General features: G+C 49.2%; 1 protein-coding gene across 4 annotated transcripts in view; it reads left to right on the top strand.

Annotated features, from left to right (window-relative positions):
* CROCC (ciliary rootlet coiled-coil, rootletin) overlaps positions 1–18,466 on the top strand; it is a 66,100-nt gene that overhangs the window by 37,972 nt on the left and 9,662 nt on the right. For all 4 annotated transcript variants that reach the window (XM_081017282.1, XM_081017279.1, XM_081017280.1 and 1 more), the window contains 12 exons: positions 19–212; positions 2,279–2,406; positions 3,636–3,805; positions 5,637–5,816; positions 6,510–6,644; positions 7,433–7,576; positions 8,064–8,302; positions 8,611–8,770; positions 11,809–11,976; positions 14,073–14,457; positions 16,410–16,600; positions 17,340–17,460. In XM_081017282.1, the coding sequence (XP_080873408.1) occupies positions 19–212; positions 2,279–2,406; positions 3,636–3,805; positions 5,637–5,816; positions 6,510–6,644; positions 7,433–7,576; positions 8,064–8,302; positions 8,611–8,770; positions 11,809–11,976; positions 14,073–14,457; positions 16,410–16,600; positions 17,340–17,460 (2,215 nt within the window). The remainder of the gene's footprint in view (positions 1–18; positions 213–2,278; positions 2,407–3,635; positions 3,806–5,636; positions 5,817–6,509; positions 6,645–7,432; positions 7,577–8,063; positions 8,303–8,610; positions 8,771–11,808; positions 11,977–14,072; positions 14,458–16,409; positions 16,601–17,339; positions 17,461–18,466) is intronic.

The raw sequence follows: 18,466 nt of genomic DNA, 5'->3' as shown, positions 1-18,466 counted from the left end.
TCTTTCTCTCCCTCTCAGCTTTCCCGCCACAGGAGTGCAACCGGTGAGGAGCTGGGGCAGGTGCGAAGGGAGCTAGAACGCCACAGCGAAGCATCTCTGCGGGCAGCCAAGGAGAAGGAGTCGCTGATGAAGGAAAAAGCCAGCCTGGTGGTGCAGCTGGCAGCCTCGGAGCGAGAGAACCGGGGCCTGGCAGAGGAGATCTCTGGCCTCAGGTATGTATAATAATAATAATAATAATAATAATAATAATAATAATATTTTTTTATTTATATCCCGCCCTCCCCAGCCGAAGCCGGGCTCAGAGCGGCTAACGACAATAAAAATAACACAATTTACATAAAATCACAATCAATTAATTGAAATACGTTCTAAAATCAATTCATGTGTGTGTGCCCCCAACCTTAGCACCTATTATTATTTATTCTGATTTATTTCTCCCATTTGCGTCCCTCCATTACTCCAAGGAGCTCAAACACAGTTCACTGTCCCGTTTCCTCTTTGCAACAGCCCCATGAGGCTGAGAGTGCAGCGACCGGCTCAAGGTTGCCTAGTGAGCTCCGTGGAAGGGTGGAGATCTAAAACCTAGCCCTCCTGCATCCTAGCCTGGGGCTTTGTTATGGGGCTGGCAGGGAGGGGCAGTGTGTTGTTGCTGAAGTTTGTGGGTCGTAAATCCTTTGACCCACGGGGTCTGCTGCATCGGCACTGCAATTAGTCTGATTTACGAGCACTCCGACACTTCTATGGCGCCCACAGTGCTCTCTTCTCAGTTGTCGGACGTTAGCAGAGTTCATGCTCCGCATAAAATGGCTTTGTCTGGGTCAACGTGGTGTCTTCAATAACTCAGCTCAACACCAGTGCTTCTATTCTATCAACTGTTTATTTAGAAGCATACAGAAACAAAAGAAAACCTACAGAATCAAGCTGCATGCTTGCAGCGTTCTGCCTCTAACAAAACGAAACTAACTCTTTCACATTCTCAGACACTCTGCAGCCCAGAGAGAACTCAGCCCACAGATCAAAGGAAAATGCCCGGATTGTATGGGCAGTGCACCCAGTTAATAAGAACGCCTCCTGGGAGAGTGTTAACTCTCAACTGTCCAGAACCACAACAGTTGTCCAGCTGGTTCTTCTGTCCCCCTGAGGTTGCTGGAAGATGGTAGCCGCATCACACAGTGTTTGCAAACAGGCTGGGGCAGGGGAGGCTGCAGGGAGGCACAGCCTTTGCCCCAGCAGAAAGGCATCTTCTGCTCAGCTGCTTTCCTTTTCTCAGCTTTGCATCCCCACCTTGATGTGCACACACAAGTCTCCTCACTGAACCTGCTGGAATTTCTGGCCTAAGCCACAAAAGAGGAGGTACCGTATCTTTCGCTCTATAGGACACACTTTTTTCCCTTCCAAAAATGAAGGGGAAATGTGTGTGCGTCCTATGGAGTGAATGCAGGCTTCAGGAAGCTATCCGCAAGCCTTCGGAGCGCAGCGGGAGTGCCCGCCGGGCTCCCAAGGCTTGCGGATAGCAGGCAGCAACACGAATCCCGGGGAGCACAGCGCTGTGCACCCTAGGCTTGGGGCAGCTATCCACCAGCCTTCGGAGCCCGGTGAGAGTTCCCGCCGGGCTCCCAAGGCTTGCGGATAGCAGCCTGCAGCCTGCAGCTGTTCTAGCTTCGGAATGGCTGTGCAAAGCCTCCGCAGGGCAGCGGGGTGCCTTCACCCCGCTGCCCTGCGGAGGCTTGAAAGGCTGTCCCGGAAGCCAAAACAGCGAGATGGGGCGCTGTGCAGCCCTCCGTCTCGCTGTTCTAGCTTCGGGATGGCTGCGCAAAGTGCCTTCTAGCTTTGGGATGGCTGTTCTAGCTTCGGGATGGCTGTGCCTACACCCCGCTGCCCTGTGGAGGCTACGAAGGATGTCCCCGAAGCCTCAAGCCTTTGGAGTGCAGCTGCGCTCCAAAGGCTTCAGGGATCTTTGAGGCTGGCGGTGGGGGAAAGATGCGCTTCCCCCCACCGCCAGCCCCACGAGCTCATGGGGCAGCGGCAAGGCTGCGCGAAGCCTTTGCGCTGTTCCCCGACCTGCTCTTGAACGTACCTTGAACGCACCTTGTTTTAGAGGGGCAGAACAAGAAAAAAAATCCTATGCTCTGGTGCGTCCTATAGAGCGAAAAATACGGTATACGGAGCCTACCAGGCAGAGTAGATGCAAGATGGCTGATGAGCAAAGAGGAAAACAACAAAAGATGGGGGGAATGATAATACAGTCCTTCTGTTCCTCCTCCCCGCTTCTGCCCAGGTCTGAAAAAGACGCCTTGGAGACGACCCTCTTTGAGATCCAGCAGCACCTCGCCCAGCTGGAGACCCGGAAGGAGCAGCTGGAAGCTGAGAGGCAGGGCTTGCTCCATGCCAAGGAAGCCTTGCAAGGTATGCTGGGAGGAAGGTCTTCCTTTGGGTCCTCTTGTGCCACCCCTGTCTCTTTCCCTTCAGTGACTGGGTGTGGGAGTGTAGATGGAGGTTTTCATTACCCGACTTCACCGGCAGATGTCCTTGCTTTTAAGCTGTGTGCCTGCCTTCTTCGAATGCACCTGGGACCCTCCTTGCTTTCCCTTTCTTTAGAGGGGGCGGGGCTTTCTCTCGACAGAGGCGGGGCTCTTGGCTGCTAAGCCGCCGCCCTCTCAAGCCTAGCCACGCCCCCTTGCACGCAGTGGTGCCCGCTGGGCTGTCCTTGCCCCCAATCAAGCCCCTCTTCTGATAATCACCCCTCCTCGCGCCATCCAAGGTTTTGGGGGGACAGGAGGCGGGCGGCTGTGGAGGATTCCTTGGTCCTGAATGGGGTAACTGTGCCCCTGAAGGACCAGGTGCGCAGCCTGGGAGTCATTCTGGACTCACAGCTGTCCATGGAGGCGCAGGTCAATTCTGTGTCCAGGGCAGCTGTTTATCAGCTCCATCTGGTACACAAGCTGAGACCCTACTTGCCCACAGACTGTCTCGCCAGAGTGGTGCATGCTCTGGTTATCTTCTGCTTGGACTACTGCAATGTGCTCTATGTGGGGCTATCTTTGAAGGTGACCCAGAAACTATAACTAATCCAGAAAGCAGCAGCTAGACTGGTGACTGGGGGTGGCCGCCGAGACCACATAACACCGGTCTTGAAAGACCTACACTGGCTCCCAGTACGTTTCCAAGCACAATTCAAAGTGTTGGTGCTGACCTTTAAAGCCCTAAAAGGCCTTGCTCCAGTATACCTGAAGGAGCGTCTCTACCTCCATCGTTCTGCCCGGACACTGAGGTCCAGTGCGAGGGCCTTCTGGTGGTTCCCTCGCTACGAGAAGTGAGGTTACAGGGAACCAGGCAGAGGGCCTTCTCGGTAGTAGCGCTTGCTACTAGTAACGCCCTCCCACCAGATGTCAAGGCAATAATCAACTATTTTACTTTTAAAAGACACCTGAGGGCAGCCCTGTTTAGGGAAGTTTTTAATGTCTGGCGCTGTATTGTTTTTGATATTTGGTTGGAAGCCGCCCAGAGTGGCTGGGGAGATCCAGTCAGATGGGCGGGGTATAAATAATAAATTATTATTATTATTATTATTATTATTATTATTATTATTATTATCCCCTTTGCGTCTTGACCTCTGTCCGTCTGTCCTGCCCCAGCGGAGCTGGCTGCCGTCCGCAAGGAGATGAAGGCCGAGGTGAGCCGACTGGAGCGAGACAAGGACCTGGCGGCCCAGAAGCTCATTCAGACGGAGCAGGAAACCCAGGCCGCCTTGAGGAGTGCGCAGGCGGATCACGAGGAAGACGTGGACCGTCTCCAGAGGGAGAAAGTACGTGCCGCCTCCCCGGTCAGGTGCAGAGGGCTGGGTCCAGGACCACTTTGGTCCTCGGGTAACACGCTGCCCTCGGGGGACAGGGCTGCAGAGAGGAGCCAGGATTGCAGAAGGCCCCAGATGTTTGTGGGGCTCGCACGAATGGATACAAAGGTGCCGGCCAGATCCCAGGCATGCAGGCCATTTGCTCTTTGCTGGCTCTTGCTCTCCCTAAGCTGTTAAGCACGCACAGCTGCTCAGTCGTTGGCAGGTGACCCAATCCCTCCCCTCCAGGAATCTGTCTGACCCTTTTTAAAAGCCAGGGGCATTGTCTTGCCTGGAACAGTTCTTTCCTTTTCTCCCCCCAAACAGTTTTTGATCTGGGCTTCCGCTGCATTTTAAGTGGTATTTTAATCTTGTTTTTAAGTTGTATTTTAATCAATTGTTTTTATACCTGATGTTAGCCGCCCTGAGCCTGGTCTTGGCTGGGGAGGGCGGGGCATAAATAAAATTAAATAATAAATAAATAAATATCCTGAATCTACTGCCCACCTGCCTCATTGGGTGACCCCCAAATATGAGGGAGAAGCCTCTTTTTCCTGCTCAACTTTCACCCCAGCATGTTAACATGCTTGCCTGTCACATGTTCCCTGCTTCCCTCAATTTTTAGGGTTTTATTAATTTTTTTGTTAAAATGAAATCTCATTAACCTTATGGGTTTTCATTTCCTACCTTTTGGTCCCTCCTTCGTGTGCCTCCTCCTCAAGAATTCTCCAGAGGGTGGCAACACGAGAACGGGGCCTTCTCTGCAGTGGCTCCCTGTCTGTGGAATGCTTTACCCGGGGAGGTTCGCCTGGTGCCTTCATTATACACCTTTAGGCACCAGGCAAAAATGTTTCTTTTAAACCAGGCCTTTGGTTGACCAGATCAACATCCTATACCCTTTTAAAATGTGGTTCTTTTTGTTATTGGGTTATTGGGTTATTGGTGTTATTTTTATTTTATATACTGTGATCTTTTTTTTTGTGAACCGCCCTGAGACCTCTGGGTATAGGGTGGTATATAAATTCTATAAATAGTAATAATAAATAATAATACTGCAGGGTAAGGTGGGGCGATATGTCAATATATTGTCCAAAACTGGTTTGAAGTCCATATCGTTATGCTGGTTTTGTAATTTTTAAACCTGGAAATATATTGCGATGTCAAAAACCCAGATATTGCCCTGGAATCAATCTTGGGCCAAGCACTCACTCACCTGGTATGAGAGCTTTCGGTTGACAAGGAGTGGTTCTTTTTAATAATAATAAAAATAAATTTTATTTATACCCTCCCCTCCCCAGCCAAGACCAGGCTCAGGGCGGCTAACAACCAATAGTAAAAACAAGTTGATTAAAATACAACTTAAAAGACAAGATTAAAATACAACATTAAAATGCAGCCTCTTCATAGGAGGAGAAAGGAGAAAAGAAAGAGGGGGAGGGAATCAAATTGGTTCTAAGCCAAAGGCTAGGTGGAACAACTCTGTCTTACAGGCCCTGCGGAAAGAAATCAGATCCTGCAAGGCCCTGGTCTCATGAGACAGAGCATTCCACCAGGCTGGGGCCAGTGTTGAAAAGGCCCTGGCTCTGGTTGAGGCTAATCTGACTTCCTTAGGGCCCGGGACCTCTAGGGTGTTGCTATATATGGACCTTAAGGTCCTCCGTGGGGCATACCGGGAGAGGCGTTTAGCCATTGAAACTTGGCTGTGGAGGAGGCCTTGCTATGGGTGCTGGGGGCCCCCATCTCCTTGTCCACATGGGCATGGGAGGGTCCACTCCTGAGCTTCTTCGCCCTGTCGGCCTGGTAGGAGGCGCTGCGCCTGGAGCTGGAAGCAGAGCGTGAGGAGATGCTGCAGCGGCTGAGCCAAGAGCGCGAGGAGATGCTGGCCCGCCACGAGGCGGAGAAGGAGGAGCTGAGCGAGGAGATCACCAGCCTCCAGCAGGAGCGCGACGAGGGACTCCTTCTGGCCGAGAATGAGAAGCAGCAGGTGAAAGTCTGGGAGACAGGGAAGGAAGGAAGGAAGGAAGGAAGGAAGGAAGGAAGGAAGGAAGGAGGTGCAAGCAGTGGTGTAGTATGGGGGGCCCACGGAGCAGGCTGCCCCAGGTGCAAAATTCTTAGGGGTGCAAAAGTGCTGCTGTATTGAAGTTGTATGCTTCCATCACTGGCTCCGTTGAAAATGGCTCCTCCATGCGGAACAGGAAGCGACCTCACCAGACAATGGAACAATTCTTCTTTTAGGCAGTTGAATGTGCATGCACACTCCATCTGTTTACCCCACCACCCCGCTCTGCATGGCCCCGGGCCCTGGCAACCCATGCTATGCCACTGGGTGCAAGGCCCCAGTCCACTGCCAGCTCTGCAAGACTCCCCACACACTGTAAATTCCCCAAAGCAGGACACCCAATCTTGCCACAGGGGAACCTTGCCTGGTGCCTCTCCTCACTGGCCATAGCCCAAGGATTTGGGGTGGGGAAAGAGAAACAGCCCACTTAGCTCCAGAAACCACCGAGGCATCAGACGTCGCATATTTGCACGATTCGCTGTTCCGCCAATGTGGAAGTTGTGGCGTTGAGCCTCCCTCAGTGCGCAGGAGGGCTACAAGAGTGGAGATGTGGCTCCCCAGTGTGTCTCCCTGCTGCTCCAGAGGCCACTACTGACTCCCTCGCCCCCTCGCCCCCAGGCGCTGTCTCTCAAGGAGTCGGAGAAGGCCATTCTCCTGGAGAAGCTTTCAGGGGCGCAGCAGAGCCTGGCCAGCATCAGCCTGGAGGCGGAGAGGCACAAGCGAGACGCTCAGAGTCTGCAGGAGCAAGAGCGGGTAGGCGGTGGCAGGGTCAGGATTGGGGCGGGGGCCTGTCTGATGGAGAACAAATGTGTGTGGAAGCAGGTGGCCATTATTCGCACCACGAAGGGCCAGCTCCTGCAACCTGGCTCAGCTTAGGTGAATGGGGCAGGCTTGAATTGTACTTTTGGTTTTTTCTGAACCCCTCGTCCTGTCCCGTCCCCACCGCCATACACAACTTTTTCCGGAGCGAGGAGCTCTGCAGCGCTTGAAAGCCCCCCTGTGTTGCTGGAAGCTTTATTCTGCCTCTCCCTTTTCAACAGCAGACGTGGAAGCGGATGTTTCCAACTTGCTTTCGACGCTGAGGGCTAGAATCTTGTTCCATCTTTTCCTTTGTTGTTTTAAGCATGATCTGAGTTTCTCAGGAGGTCGCACCCTTTGCCTGGTGCTTCAGCCTGTGTTGCATACAAGCAGGGCTTTCTCTTTTTTAAAGCCGGAACTTAGTTGGGTGCCATTGCCATTATAAGAGAACAAGTTCAAAGGCACCTCCTTTTCTAGAAAAATAGCATTGTATACAAGCCCACCCTGGCTGGTAGGATATGGAGCGTTATGCAAGGATAAGCCAAAAGCAGAAGCCAAACTCCTTGGCTCTGTGGGGCTTCGTTCATGCCTCTTCCTCCACGGCCTTTTCTGTATTATTTTCTCCCTCTGGAAAATTTTTCCCTATCTCCATTATCCAGACAAAATGGTGTCTGGCTGCTGAGGGGTGGTGGGTGGGACGCTTCTTCTAGGCCAGAGAGCGCCATTTCTTCGTCTTGTTGCAGAGCACCATCAACGCCTTGAACTCGGAGCTCCGGGGCCTGCGTGCCCAGTTTGAGGAAGCCATTATGGGCCACGAACGGGAGGTGAAGGTCCTCCACGAACAGGCCAGGGATCTGGTGAAGCAGCGAGAGTCGGCCCTCCGCGAGGTGAGGGGGCGATGGGAGGGAGGGAGGGAGGCCTTCATGGAGACTCAGGGACAATAACACCACCACCTGAGCTGCTCTGGTAGTCTGGGGAGGACCAAATTACCTATTTCCTCTTAAGGTAAGGGCAACGGACATTGCTAAGCCTGGCAGGGCAGCTTACTCTATGGCATTAACCCCTTCATGCATTAATTAGACTTAAGCATGCTGGTTATGTGAGGCTGGTTATCCCACCATTCTTATGCAGGAGGTCTGTTACCCCTTCAGTGGAGCAGCTGCTTTGTGCTGCACACAGAGGGCCCCGGGTTCAAGCCCCTGCCTGAACCCAGGAGAGCACCTGCCGCTGCCCGTCACAGCAGAGGTGGACAGGCTGAGGGCCTAACTCTGAACCGGGCAGCTCCCTGCACTCCTGCCCTCCCACTTCAGGCAGCCTCAGAATTCCCGGCAGGAGCCCAACTCTGGCTCTTTGCTCCATCCTCTTCCTGGCCAGGTGGAGGAGCTGAAGATGCAGGTGCAGATGGTGGAGGACGCGAGGGACCAGACCCGCCGGGAGCTGCTGGAGGCGCACCGCAAGTCGCGGGAGGCCCACGAGGCCCTGGAGGCTCAGCGCAAGGAGGCCGTGGACCTGCGGAGGAGCTTGAGTGATGAGGCCAAGGAGAAGGAGGCCCTGCAGAGGTCCAATGGGGAGCTGCGCGTTGCTGTGAAGAGGGCCGAGAGCGAGCGCGTCAGGTGGGGAGAGAGAGGACCCTGCTGCCTTCTGCTCCAGGGAAGGGGAGAATGGGGGGGGGGCAGTATTTGACTGCCTAAATCCCACCTCTACCACAGATTTAATCTCTTCCTCCACCCCACATGGTCTCTCTCGGCCTCGGTTCTTTGTCTGTAAAAGGGGCATAATGGCAAAGTCAGTTCCACGGAGGAAACATGTGATAGCTTCACAGCTTGGCTCCATCTTGGTGGTTGGTTACTGGGCCTCTCACCCTGAGAAGAAGAACCACGTCGCTGGGGTCCAAACACCCCTCCTCTTTCCTTGCCTCCAGTTTGAAGCGGGCCAACGAGGAGAAGGAGCAGAAAGTCGCCATCTTGGAGGAGGCCCGGGCAGCTGTGGGCAAGGAGGCTGCCGACCTCCGCAGCAGCCTCCAGGACGTGGAGCGTTCACGGCTGGAGGCCCGCCGGGAACTGCAGGAGCTGCGGCGGCAGGTAAGGCCTGGCACGGGAGAGGGGAGGGGCTGCCAGGGAAGTGGGAGCCACGACTCAGCCTCCCTTTCCACCAGGTGGGAAAAGATAGCAGGTGTACAGTTAGTTGAAGCAAAGGCGAGACTAGGTATTCTGTGGACTACTGCTCTGGCCAACTTACGTCTTGCCAAATGCAAGGCGGCTCTTTTAAAATGAGGTTCAGAGGCAATACAAACACAAGTGAGCGAGAAGGTTAAAGATTTTATTCTAAACAGCAAGCATTATATACATTACCAAGCAAGCACTTCAATATGCCACTTGGAAGCGGAGAAGCGACTCCCCCAGGTAGCCTTAGTTTGCACGGCCCTGTGATTGACCAGTCTGTGCATGAGCTTCTCAGAACTCGGCCCAACACCATCTGATTTATAGATGTGGTTTGCCTGACTGCCTGTGTGCTACCAGCTAAGTACAGATTATTCATTAATCACCTCTTCAGATGCCTCACTTTCTTCAAGCAATGTCCAACATCAAGGCAGCATAATCACTTCCTTCCAACAGATTAAAAAGGTAAAGGTAAAGGACCCCTGACAGTTAAGTCCCGTTGCAAACGACTCTGGGGTTGCGGCGCTCATCTCACTTTACTGGCCAAGGGAGCCGACATTTGTCCGCAGACAGTTTTTCCAGGTCATGTGGCCAGCATGACTAAGCCGCTTTTGGCGAAACCAGAGCAGCGCATGGAAACGTCGTTTACGCTCCTGCCGGAGTGGTACCTATTTATCTATTTCCACTTTGACATGCTTTCGAACTGCTAGGTGGGCAGGAGCAGGGACCGAGCAACGGGAGCTCACCCCGTTGTGGGGATTCGAACTGCCGACCTTCCGATCGGCAAGCCCTAGGCTCAGTGGTTTAGACCACAGTGCCACCCATGTGCTTCCAACACATTAGGACTAGGAAATTAAAGGCTGTCCTTCAGCCATCAAAGAGCTTAGAGAGGGGGAAGCAAACAGGAGCAGGAATGATAACCATGTTAGAGCACTATCTCCTCAAAATACAAATATCTTCTGGATAGATTCCCATACACACCCAGTTCCAATTCCCGGGACATGGTGGGTTTCAGTGCACTGAAAGCAGTGCTTTTGAGATGCTTTGGGGCAATCTTGCAGCTCCTGCCAACGTAGAGCAAATCTCATTGTTGATGAATCTGAATCATGGGTGCTGGCTTCGAGGTTGTTCAGTATAGACAGTTTTAGCATGCTCAGGCGTCGTCTTGCCTCCTTGTGGGTTGATGCTTTGCGTGGTACCCCTTCCAGCGGCACTGTCAGATTGAATGAGTAGCCCCGTCTATAGTGCATTCCAGCATTTTGAAGTTTTTCTGTATAGGTTTTAAAGGCACGACTGTGATTTAAGGTTGCCAGACAGTAATCCTGCATAATAGGTGTATTCTGGCCTTCCCATTCCAGACTGTCAAGTATAGAAAGTTCTTTTTAAATGGTCTCCTTAGCAGAAAAGCAGGGAAGTTCAAAAATAATGACTCTGGACCTGCTGTTGACAGTTTGGAAGTGCTGGCCAGCTATGTCGGCTTACCCTAGATCAGAGGCATTAAGCTTAAAATTAGGGAACATATGATTGAACCAGGAAATCATAAAAGGAAGTAAATCTTGGTCTTCCAAAGATTCTCACCTTGGAGAGAATTATTGCCTTCTTCCTTCAGACAAAGCTGTCTCTCTCTAGTTTTGGCTTCTAGTTTATTGATTTCCCCCATCTGTCTGATTCCTGAGTTGAGAGCTTCATTTGCAGTCTTTGGGACATCAGAGACCTGGGTTTCTGCCATATCGAGTCTTTTCTCGATCGGGGTCTCAAAGGTGCTTTTAACTCTAAGGTTAGATCTGGCCTTAGATCTCATCTCGGCTTATCCAGTTGGGCAGTTAGCTCAGTGAGAAGGAAACTGGCAATCGCCTCGTCTCTCAGAGAGTTTTGCTGCCTTGGCTGCCATCCTTGGGCTGCCTCCTTCTTCCTGCTGCTCAGAAGTTTGAAGTTGATCAGTGGGCTCAGCTGATGGTTTTCGTTTCTGTTCTGTTGTTAAATGGGATCCCTGGTGCAGAGTCTATAATGAGCATGTCTCGCAGAATCAATTTTTTAGGTTTTCTAGATGGATTGGAAGTTTGATAGTACATGGGTAGTTAGAATAAAAGAATTAGACAGCCATCTTGTTAGATGTTCAAAGTGCCTGAATGTGGGGGTTCCTGGTCATTCACTGTGGGGCTCCATCACCCCCCTATTTCTTGCTCCCTCCTCCTTGACGCTTTCTCTCTTCTCTTCCCCAGTTCTCTCTCTCACGTTTTCATGCCACTGCTAGGGCTGGGCGATATATCATCTGAAACTGGTTTGAAGTCCACATAGTGGTATTGGTTTCCTAATTTTTGGCCTGGCAATATATTGCAAATCATGGTGCGTGTGTGTGTGCTGTGAAAAAACCGCCAATGCTTCTCTCAATTCCTGCAGCCCCTTTAACTCTGCCGCCTCAGGTCTCTCACAAGAGCAGAAAATTATGATGTGGGGAGAACCGTGAAGCCAGCCAATGCCTCTATATAGCTCCAACCTTATTTCAGGCAACGTGATATAATGGTATATCGTGATGTTTAGCTGGTGATAGACCACAATGTTGGAAACCGGATTTCGCCCAGCCTTAGCCGATGCCTTTTTTGTTTTTGTTTCTGCATCTCTCTCCCCCCCTCCACCCACCTTCTCTCTGTTTTTCTTCTGGTTGGAGACAGCTAGCTTTCAAGAGTGCTGTGGAAGATGTTTCGGAACCTTTGGCTCCAGTAGGTTTGGCAGGCTTTGGAAACTGTTCAGGAGCCTGCAGGACCTGTTTTCCGCAGGCTGAAATGAGCCGCGAATGGTGGCAGCCTGCTGCAGTGCCACATCCTCCCTCCCTCCCTCTCGAACCTCCTTCTGCCCCTCTGAAAAGACAAGGGCCCATCCATCTCTGGATCGACCCCCTTCGCTCTCTCTCTCTCAGCTTGCAAGAACCAGGATCCCTCCCTTTGCCGCCTTTTGCACAGGTCAAGATGCTTGACAGCGAAAACACCAAGAAAAGCCAAGAGGTGGCTGAGCTCCAGGCCCGGGTGGCCCTGGATGAGCAGCGGGACGAGGAGAGCAGGAGGGAGTCTTTCAGCCTCAAGCAGAAGATCGTGGAGAGCGAAGCCACACGGGAGTCGACCCGGAAGGAGGTGAGGGCCTGGCCTGCAAACCTTTCATGGCTGAGCTTTGTCCTGGGCAGCCAGGAAATCCCCTCAAGCTCTTCTGGGGTGGGCGCTGCTTCCTGGGACCTCAATATATGGCAAATTCCCACGGCAGAGTGTGATTGACCTGAGCCCAGCCTTCAGGGTGCCCTTGGCTGAAAGCTCCGTTTCTGATCTGTCATGTGCATTTCATTTCATTTCGTATTATTATTTGTATCCCGCCTTTCTGTATTACTGTATTGAGCCGAAGAAACAACAGAATACAGTGGACGCTTGCTTTGCGAACGTGATCCGTGAAGGATGCACATTCGCAACCCACAGCATTCGCAACCCGCGTCTGCACATGCGCCGGTTGAGATTCAGCGTTTCTGTGCATGCGCAAAGCGCTATTTAGCGCTTCTGCACATGTGCGACCGCCGAAACCCGGAAGTAACCTGTTCCGGTACTTCCGGGTTTCGGCGGTCAGCAGCCGGAAAAAAACACAACCTGAAGCGTCTGTAACCCGAGGTATGATTGTCGCACAGATCACATACCTAATAACTATCTGATCCAACACAAAAAAGTCACAATAAAAACTTTTAAATAAAACAATATCCAGTGATCACTTAGAATAGAATAGTAAACAGTAAAATTAAATATCAGCAAGTAATAATTAAGCAGCTTGCACTTAACAATTACAGTAAAGAATTACTAAACTATAATCGGTAAAAAAATAATGACATAAAAGACCACAAAACAGACCCAACCATGTAAAAGGATCAAATTGAGAAACAAGGACACACAACTTATAAAATTATTGGCTCATTCTGTGAGCCCTACCACTGACTAAGGGGGAATGGACTGCATCCCTCCCCCTTAGTTGCTTGTGTGCTTATTTAGGAGTAACCCCAGCAGAGCATACTTCTGAGTAGACCGGCACAAGACTGACAGTTTTACTCTGAAGTTCCTCCAGTGAAAACTGAAGCTGGGGCAGTTCAGTTGGCAGCACTTTTTTGCCTCTGACTCTGCCCACTTCTTGTATGTGGCCCCCAACAGACTTATTTATTGACCACAAACTTGACATGAGCCAACAGTGTGACGCGGCAGCTAAAAAAGCCAATGCAATTCTGGGCTGCATCAATAGGAGTATAGCATCTAGATCAAGGGAAGTAATAGTGCCACTGTATTTTGCTCCGGTCAGACCTCACCTGGAGTACTGTGTCCAGTTCTGGGCACCACAGTTCAAGAAGGACACTGACAAACGAACGTGTCCAGAGGAGGGCAACCAAAATGGTCAAAGGCCTGGAAACGATGCCTTATGAGGAACGGCTAAGGGAGCTGGGCATGTTTAGCCTGGAGAAGAGGAGGTTAAGGGGTGATATGATAGCCATGTTCAAATATATAAAAGGATGTCACATAGAGGAGGGAGAAAGGTTGTTTTCTGCTGCTCCAGAGAAGCGGACACAGAGCAATGGATCCAAACTACAAGAAAGAAGATTCCACCTAAACATTAGGAAGAACTTCCTGACAGTAAGAGCTGTTTGACAGTGGAATTTGCTGCCAAGGAGTGTGGTGGAGTCTCCTTCTTTGGAGGTCTTTAAGCAGAGGCTTGACAACCATATGTCAGGAGTGCTCTGATGGTGTTTCCTGCTTGGCAGGGGGTTGGACTCGATGGCCCTTGTGGTCTCTTCCACTCTATGATTCTATGATTCTATTTTATTTATTAAATCTATATACCGCGCCCCTCATCCAAAGATCTCAAGGCAGTTCACAGAATAAAATACACCAGTAAATAATTAAACCAAGACAACGAAACAATAATCCAACCTTCCCACAGACATATTTAAAAGGCTGTGGGATATTAATCTGCCAAAGGCCTGGTTTCTCCAGCTGCCTGAATGTATGCAATGAAGGCGCTGGGAGAGCCTCCCTGGGGAGAGCACTCCACAAATGGGGAGCCACTGCAGAAAAGGCCCCACCTCGCGTTGCCACCTTTCAGACCTCACATAGAGGAGGCACACAGAGAAGGGCCTCTGATGGTGAAATAGAGTCTGGGGCGGTTTCTATGCTTGCCCAGCCTGTGCCTCTTCTTCCCTCCTCGCCAGCTCCTCAACCTGCAGAGGAAGATCGTGGACTTGGAGGGCGAGTTCCGCCTGCGGGAGAGAGGCCTTCTGGGGAGCCTGGAGGAGGCCCGCGGCAACGAGAAGAAGCTGATGGACAACGGCCGCAACCTGGAGATCAAGCTGGAGAAGGCGCAGGCCGAGGGAGCCGAGCTGAGCCTGCGGCTCAGCGCCTCCGAAGGACGGGTCCACGGCCTGGAAGCGGAGCTTGCTCGCGTGGAGGGCCTGAAGCGCGACGTGGAGTTCAAGCTGGGCCGGCTGCACTCGGCCCTCCGGCGCACGATGGGCATCGGCCATGGGGGCCGCGCCCCCAGCCCTGCTTTCAGGGCCCGTGGCAGCTCCCCCAAGAGGCTCTTCTCCCCCCCAAAAGGTAAGTACCACACTCTGAGGGAGGATAGATCCACAGTCCACTGGCCTTTTGCTGAGATCTTAGCGACTTTTTGACACTGGCAGCCCCTTCCTTCACGCTTTCTCTCTCTTTTTTAATCAATTTTTTTTATTGATTTTCACAATTATCACAGAAAGAAAGAAAAATTACATGCTATGATTAAATGGGCACAAGATGTTGGACACAATATTATGTTTGCTGACTGGGAACAGTTATGGACCACAGGTATGAAGTTCACGGCATGTAATGCCTTAAGAGAGAATATTATGAAAATGATATACAGGTGGTACATGACCCCAGTCAAGCTTGCAAAAATCTATCATTTGCCCATTAATAAATGTTGGAAATGTAAAGAAACTGAAGGTACATTCTTTCACCTTTGGTGGACGTGCCCAAGGATTAAGGCTTTCTGGGAGATGATTTATAATGAAATAAAAAAGGTATTTAAATATACCTTTCTGAAGAAACCAGAGGCCTTTCTTCTGGGCATTGTTGGCCAATTGGTGCCAAAGAAGGACAGAACTTTTTTTATGTATGCTACAACAGCAGCAAGAATACTCATTGCAAAGTATTGGAAGACACAAGATCTACCCACTCTGGAAGAATGGCAGATGAAGGTGATTGACTACATGGAATTGGCAGAAATGACTGGCAGAATCCGAGACCAGGGAGAAGAGTCGGTGAAAGAAGACTGGAAGAAATTTAAAGACTATTTACAGAAATATTGTAAAATTAAGGAATTTTAGAAGGATGTTGGATAGAAACTAAGTGGTTTCCAGCTGTAATGCTTTAAGAGATACGAAAAACGGTTTACAAATGGGTAAAAGTTTAATGGTAAGGATTTGCTGAACTAACAAATTGAACTGGAATACAAAAAAGGGAGGTACGAGGAGGTCCGGGGAAATAAGTGTAAGGAAGATAGGCTATGGAAAATTAACGTGTTTTTAACTGTTTTATTTTGTATGTTTCTTTTTATTTTTTACTTTTTTGTTATATCTTAAAAACTTTATACTTTTTTCTGTATTCTGTATTTTCCTGTATTTTTTGAAACTTTAATAAATATTATTTTTTTAAAAAAAGAAAAATTACAAAACATATCAAAACATACAATAAAGAAAGAAAGAAAGAAAAAACAACACAAAAGAGAATTATTACTTCACATCCATAATTTCCTTACATTGATAACCGACTTCCTCAAATCCTCTCTAACTGAATTTCATTATATCACCTGTTTAACAGTTCTCCAAATTCATATTTCTAATAATATCAATTCCTTTCCTTTACTAACCTCATCTCCTTTATTAATATTCTCATCCTTAATATTTACTAACACATATTCTTATTCTACCCCTAAGCCTATTTATTACTTCCAAGAATTTTCTCTTTATCTTATATTACAATATTTAGCTAAATATTCTTTAAATTTCTTCCAATCCTCTTGTGTCTCCTCTTCTTTCTGGTCATGGATTCTTCCAGTCTGGTCGGCCAGCTCCAAAAAGTCCATCATCTTCATCTGCCATTCTTCTATTGTTGGTATCTCTTGCGATTTCCAGTTTTTGGCTAATAAAAGTCTTGCCGCTGTAGTGGCATACAAAAACAATCTAACATCTTTTTTGGACAATTCCAATCCTATTATTCCAAGTAGAAAGGCTTCTGGTTTCTTAATAAATGTATTTTTCAACATTTTTTTCAACTCATTATAAATCTTTTCCCAGAAGTCTTTCACCTTAGGGCACGTCCACCACATATGATAAAAAGTACCTTCTTTTTCTCTGCGTTTCCAACATAGATTATCATTTGTATGGTAAATCTTTGCTAGTTTCACCGGGATTAAGTACCATCTATACATCATTTTCATAATATTTTCTTTTAATACAGTACATGCAGTAAACTTAACCCCTTTCTTCCACAATCTTCGCACTTTCTCTCTCTAGGGGATGTCACCGCAGACGGGCCAGGCAGCCCCACACCACAGGCAGGCAGCTTGGCCTCCCGCCCCCTCTCCCCGGAGCTCGCTGGCTCCCCCAGCCGGAGCGAGCAGCTGGTAGCCGACATCGACCCAGAGGTGGTGCGCACCGCGCTCCGGGACTTCCTGCAAGAACTGAGGGAGACGCAGCGAGAGCGGGTATGGCTGGCGCAGGGGTGGGTGGATCTTCTTTCCCACGAGGTTCTGAGCCTTCATGGGCCCCCTGGTTGTAAACAAAAATTGCCCTTTTCCCTTATGGGGTGTCCAAGAGCCCATATAGAGTCCTTACATGGGTTCCCTACTGGTAGGAGAAAATAACAGAGGCCAACCAGAGAATATTGAGAAGCAAAGCAGCTAGTAAGCTTGATCTTTATTGATCTGTTGCAACAGGGTGCTCCCCTCACCTGCAGGAGAGAGGAGGGACCCAGAAAAATGGCGCACAAGGCCTTATAAAGACTTTGAAAATTGCCACCCTATAGATCAAGACCACCCCCAGAAACATCATACATCACAGAAAAGGCGGTCTAAAACAGAAATTTGAATGTTGTTTTTCCTGTTCCCAGGTTATCTGATTTCCTTTCCTGATTGCCTTTCCTGATAGTCTGTCACCTATTAAAATGCTGATTACTCAATTCCTGAGACAATGGGAAAGCTCCCTGACCCCCCCCCCCCCTTGCAGGGAAAACATTTGGTCAGTTTGGGAATCAAAATGGTTTCAGGTTGGTCTTCCTGTGCTGATCTATGTACGTGCTTGGTTGGTACACTTATGAACATTACCATATATCTAAGACCTCAAAATTCCTATCACACCCTCCACGCTCAAATCCTGACAGCCAGTCGTCTTGTTGTTCTTCCTCCCTTCCTCTCCCCCTTTCTGTCCGTCCTCCTTGGGGTCCAGGACGAAGCCCGTTCCCAGCTGAGCACCTTGAACGGCCAGCTGGCAGAGATGGAGGCCGAGCGGGACGTCGCTGTGACGCGAGTGCAGCAGCTGCAGAAGCAGGTGGCCGAATGCGATGAAGGTGGGTCGGAGGGGGGGTCTGAGTTCTCTTGTCTACTCTGCTGTGTCACCCTAAGGGCTGGGCGATATCTGGTTTCCAACATCGCGATAGATCACGAGCCGAACATTGCGATATGCTGATATATCGCAATTCCTGAAATAAGAATGGAGTTGGTATTCAACTTCATATCACCAGCTAAACATTGCAATATACTGATATATCGCAATGTCTGAAGTAAGGATGGAGCTGTGTAGAGGAATTAGCTGGCTTCGTGGTTTCCCCCACATTGTGATTTTTGCACAGCACACAAAAACACCATGATTCGTGATATAGTGCCAGGTCAGAAGCTATGAAACTGATATCACAATGCGGATTTCATTATTTTTTTTTTAAATGATATTTATTATAGTTTCAAAGAATACAAAAATTATACAGAAACAAAAAATAAAAATACAAGAAAATACAAAATACAGAAAAAAGAATAAAGTTTTTAAGATATAACAAAAAAAAAAAAAAAAGAAATATAAAGAGAAACATACAAAATAAAAACAGTTAAAAACACGTTAATTTTCCATAACCTATCTTCCTTACACTTATTTCCCCGGACCTCCCCATACCTCCCTTTTTTGTATTCCAGTTCAGTTTGTTAGTTCAGCAAAATCCTTACCATTAAGCTTTTACCCATTTGTAAACCTTTTTTCGTATCTCTTAAAGCATTACAGCTGGAAACCACTTAGTTTCTATCCAACATCCTTCTAAGAGTCGGTGAAAGAAGACTGGAAGAAATTTAAAGACTATTTACAGAAATATTGTAAAATTAAAGAATCTCACAATTCGGATTTCAAATCGCTTTTGGACGATATATTGATATATCACCCAGCGCTAGTCACCAGCAGCCTCGTTTCTGTGGTGGTTTTTTCAAAGGTTCCCTTGAATAACACCCCCTCCCGAGTTTTGAATGAAGAGCGAAAGGGGGGGGGGTTTTAAAAAACATCAGCTAAGTCATTAAACTGCATTTCCCACCAGG

Source organism: Podarcis pityusensis (genome assembly GCF_964106645.2).
Source record: "Podarcis pityusensis genome assembly, chromosome: 8".
NCBI lineage: Eukaryota > Metazoa > Chordata > Lepidosauria > Squamata > Lacertidae > Podarcis > Podarcis pityusensis.
The sequence above is the reverse complement of the archived record's forward strand: the minus strand, read 5'-3'. Positions and strand labels throughout refer to the sequence as shown.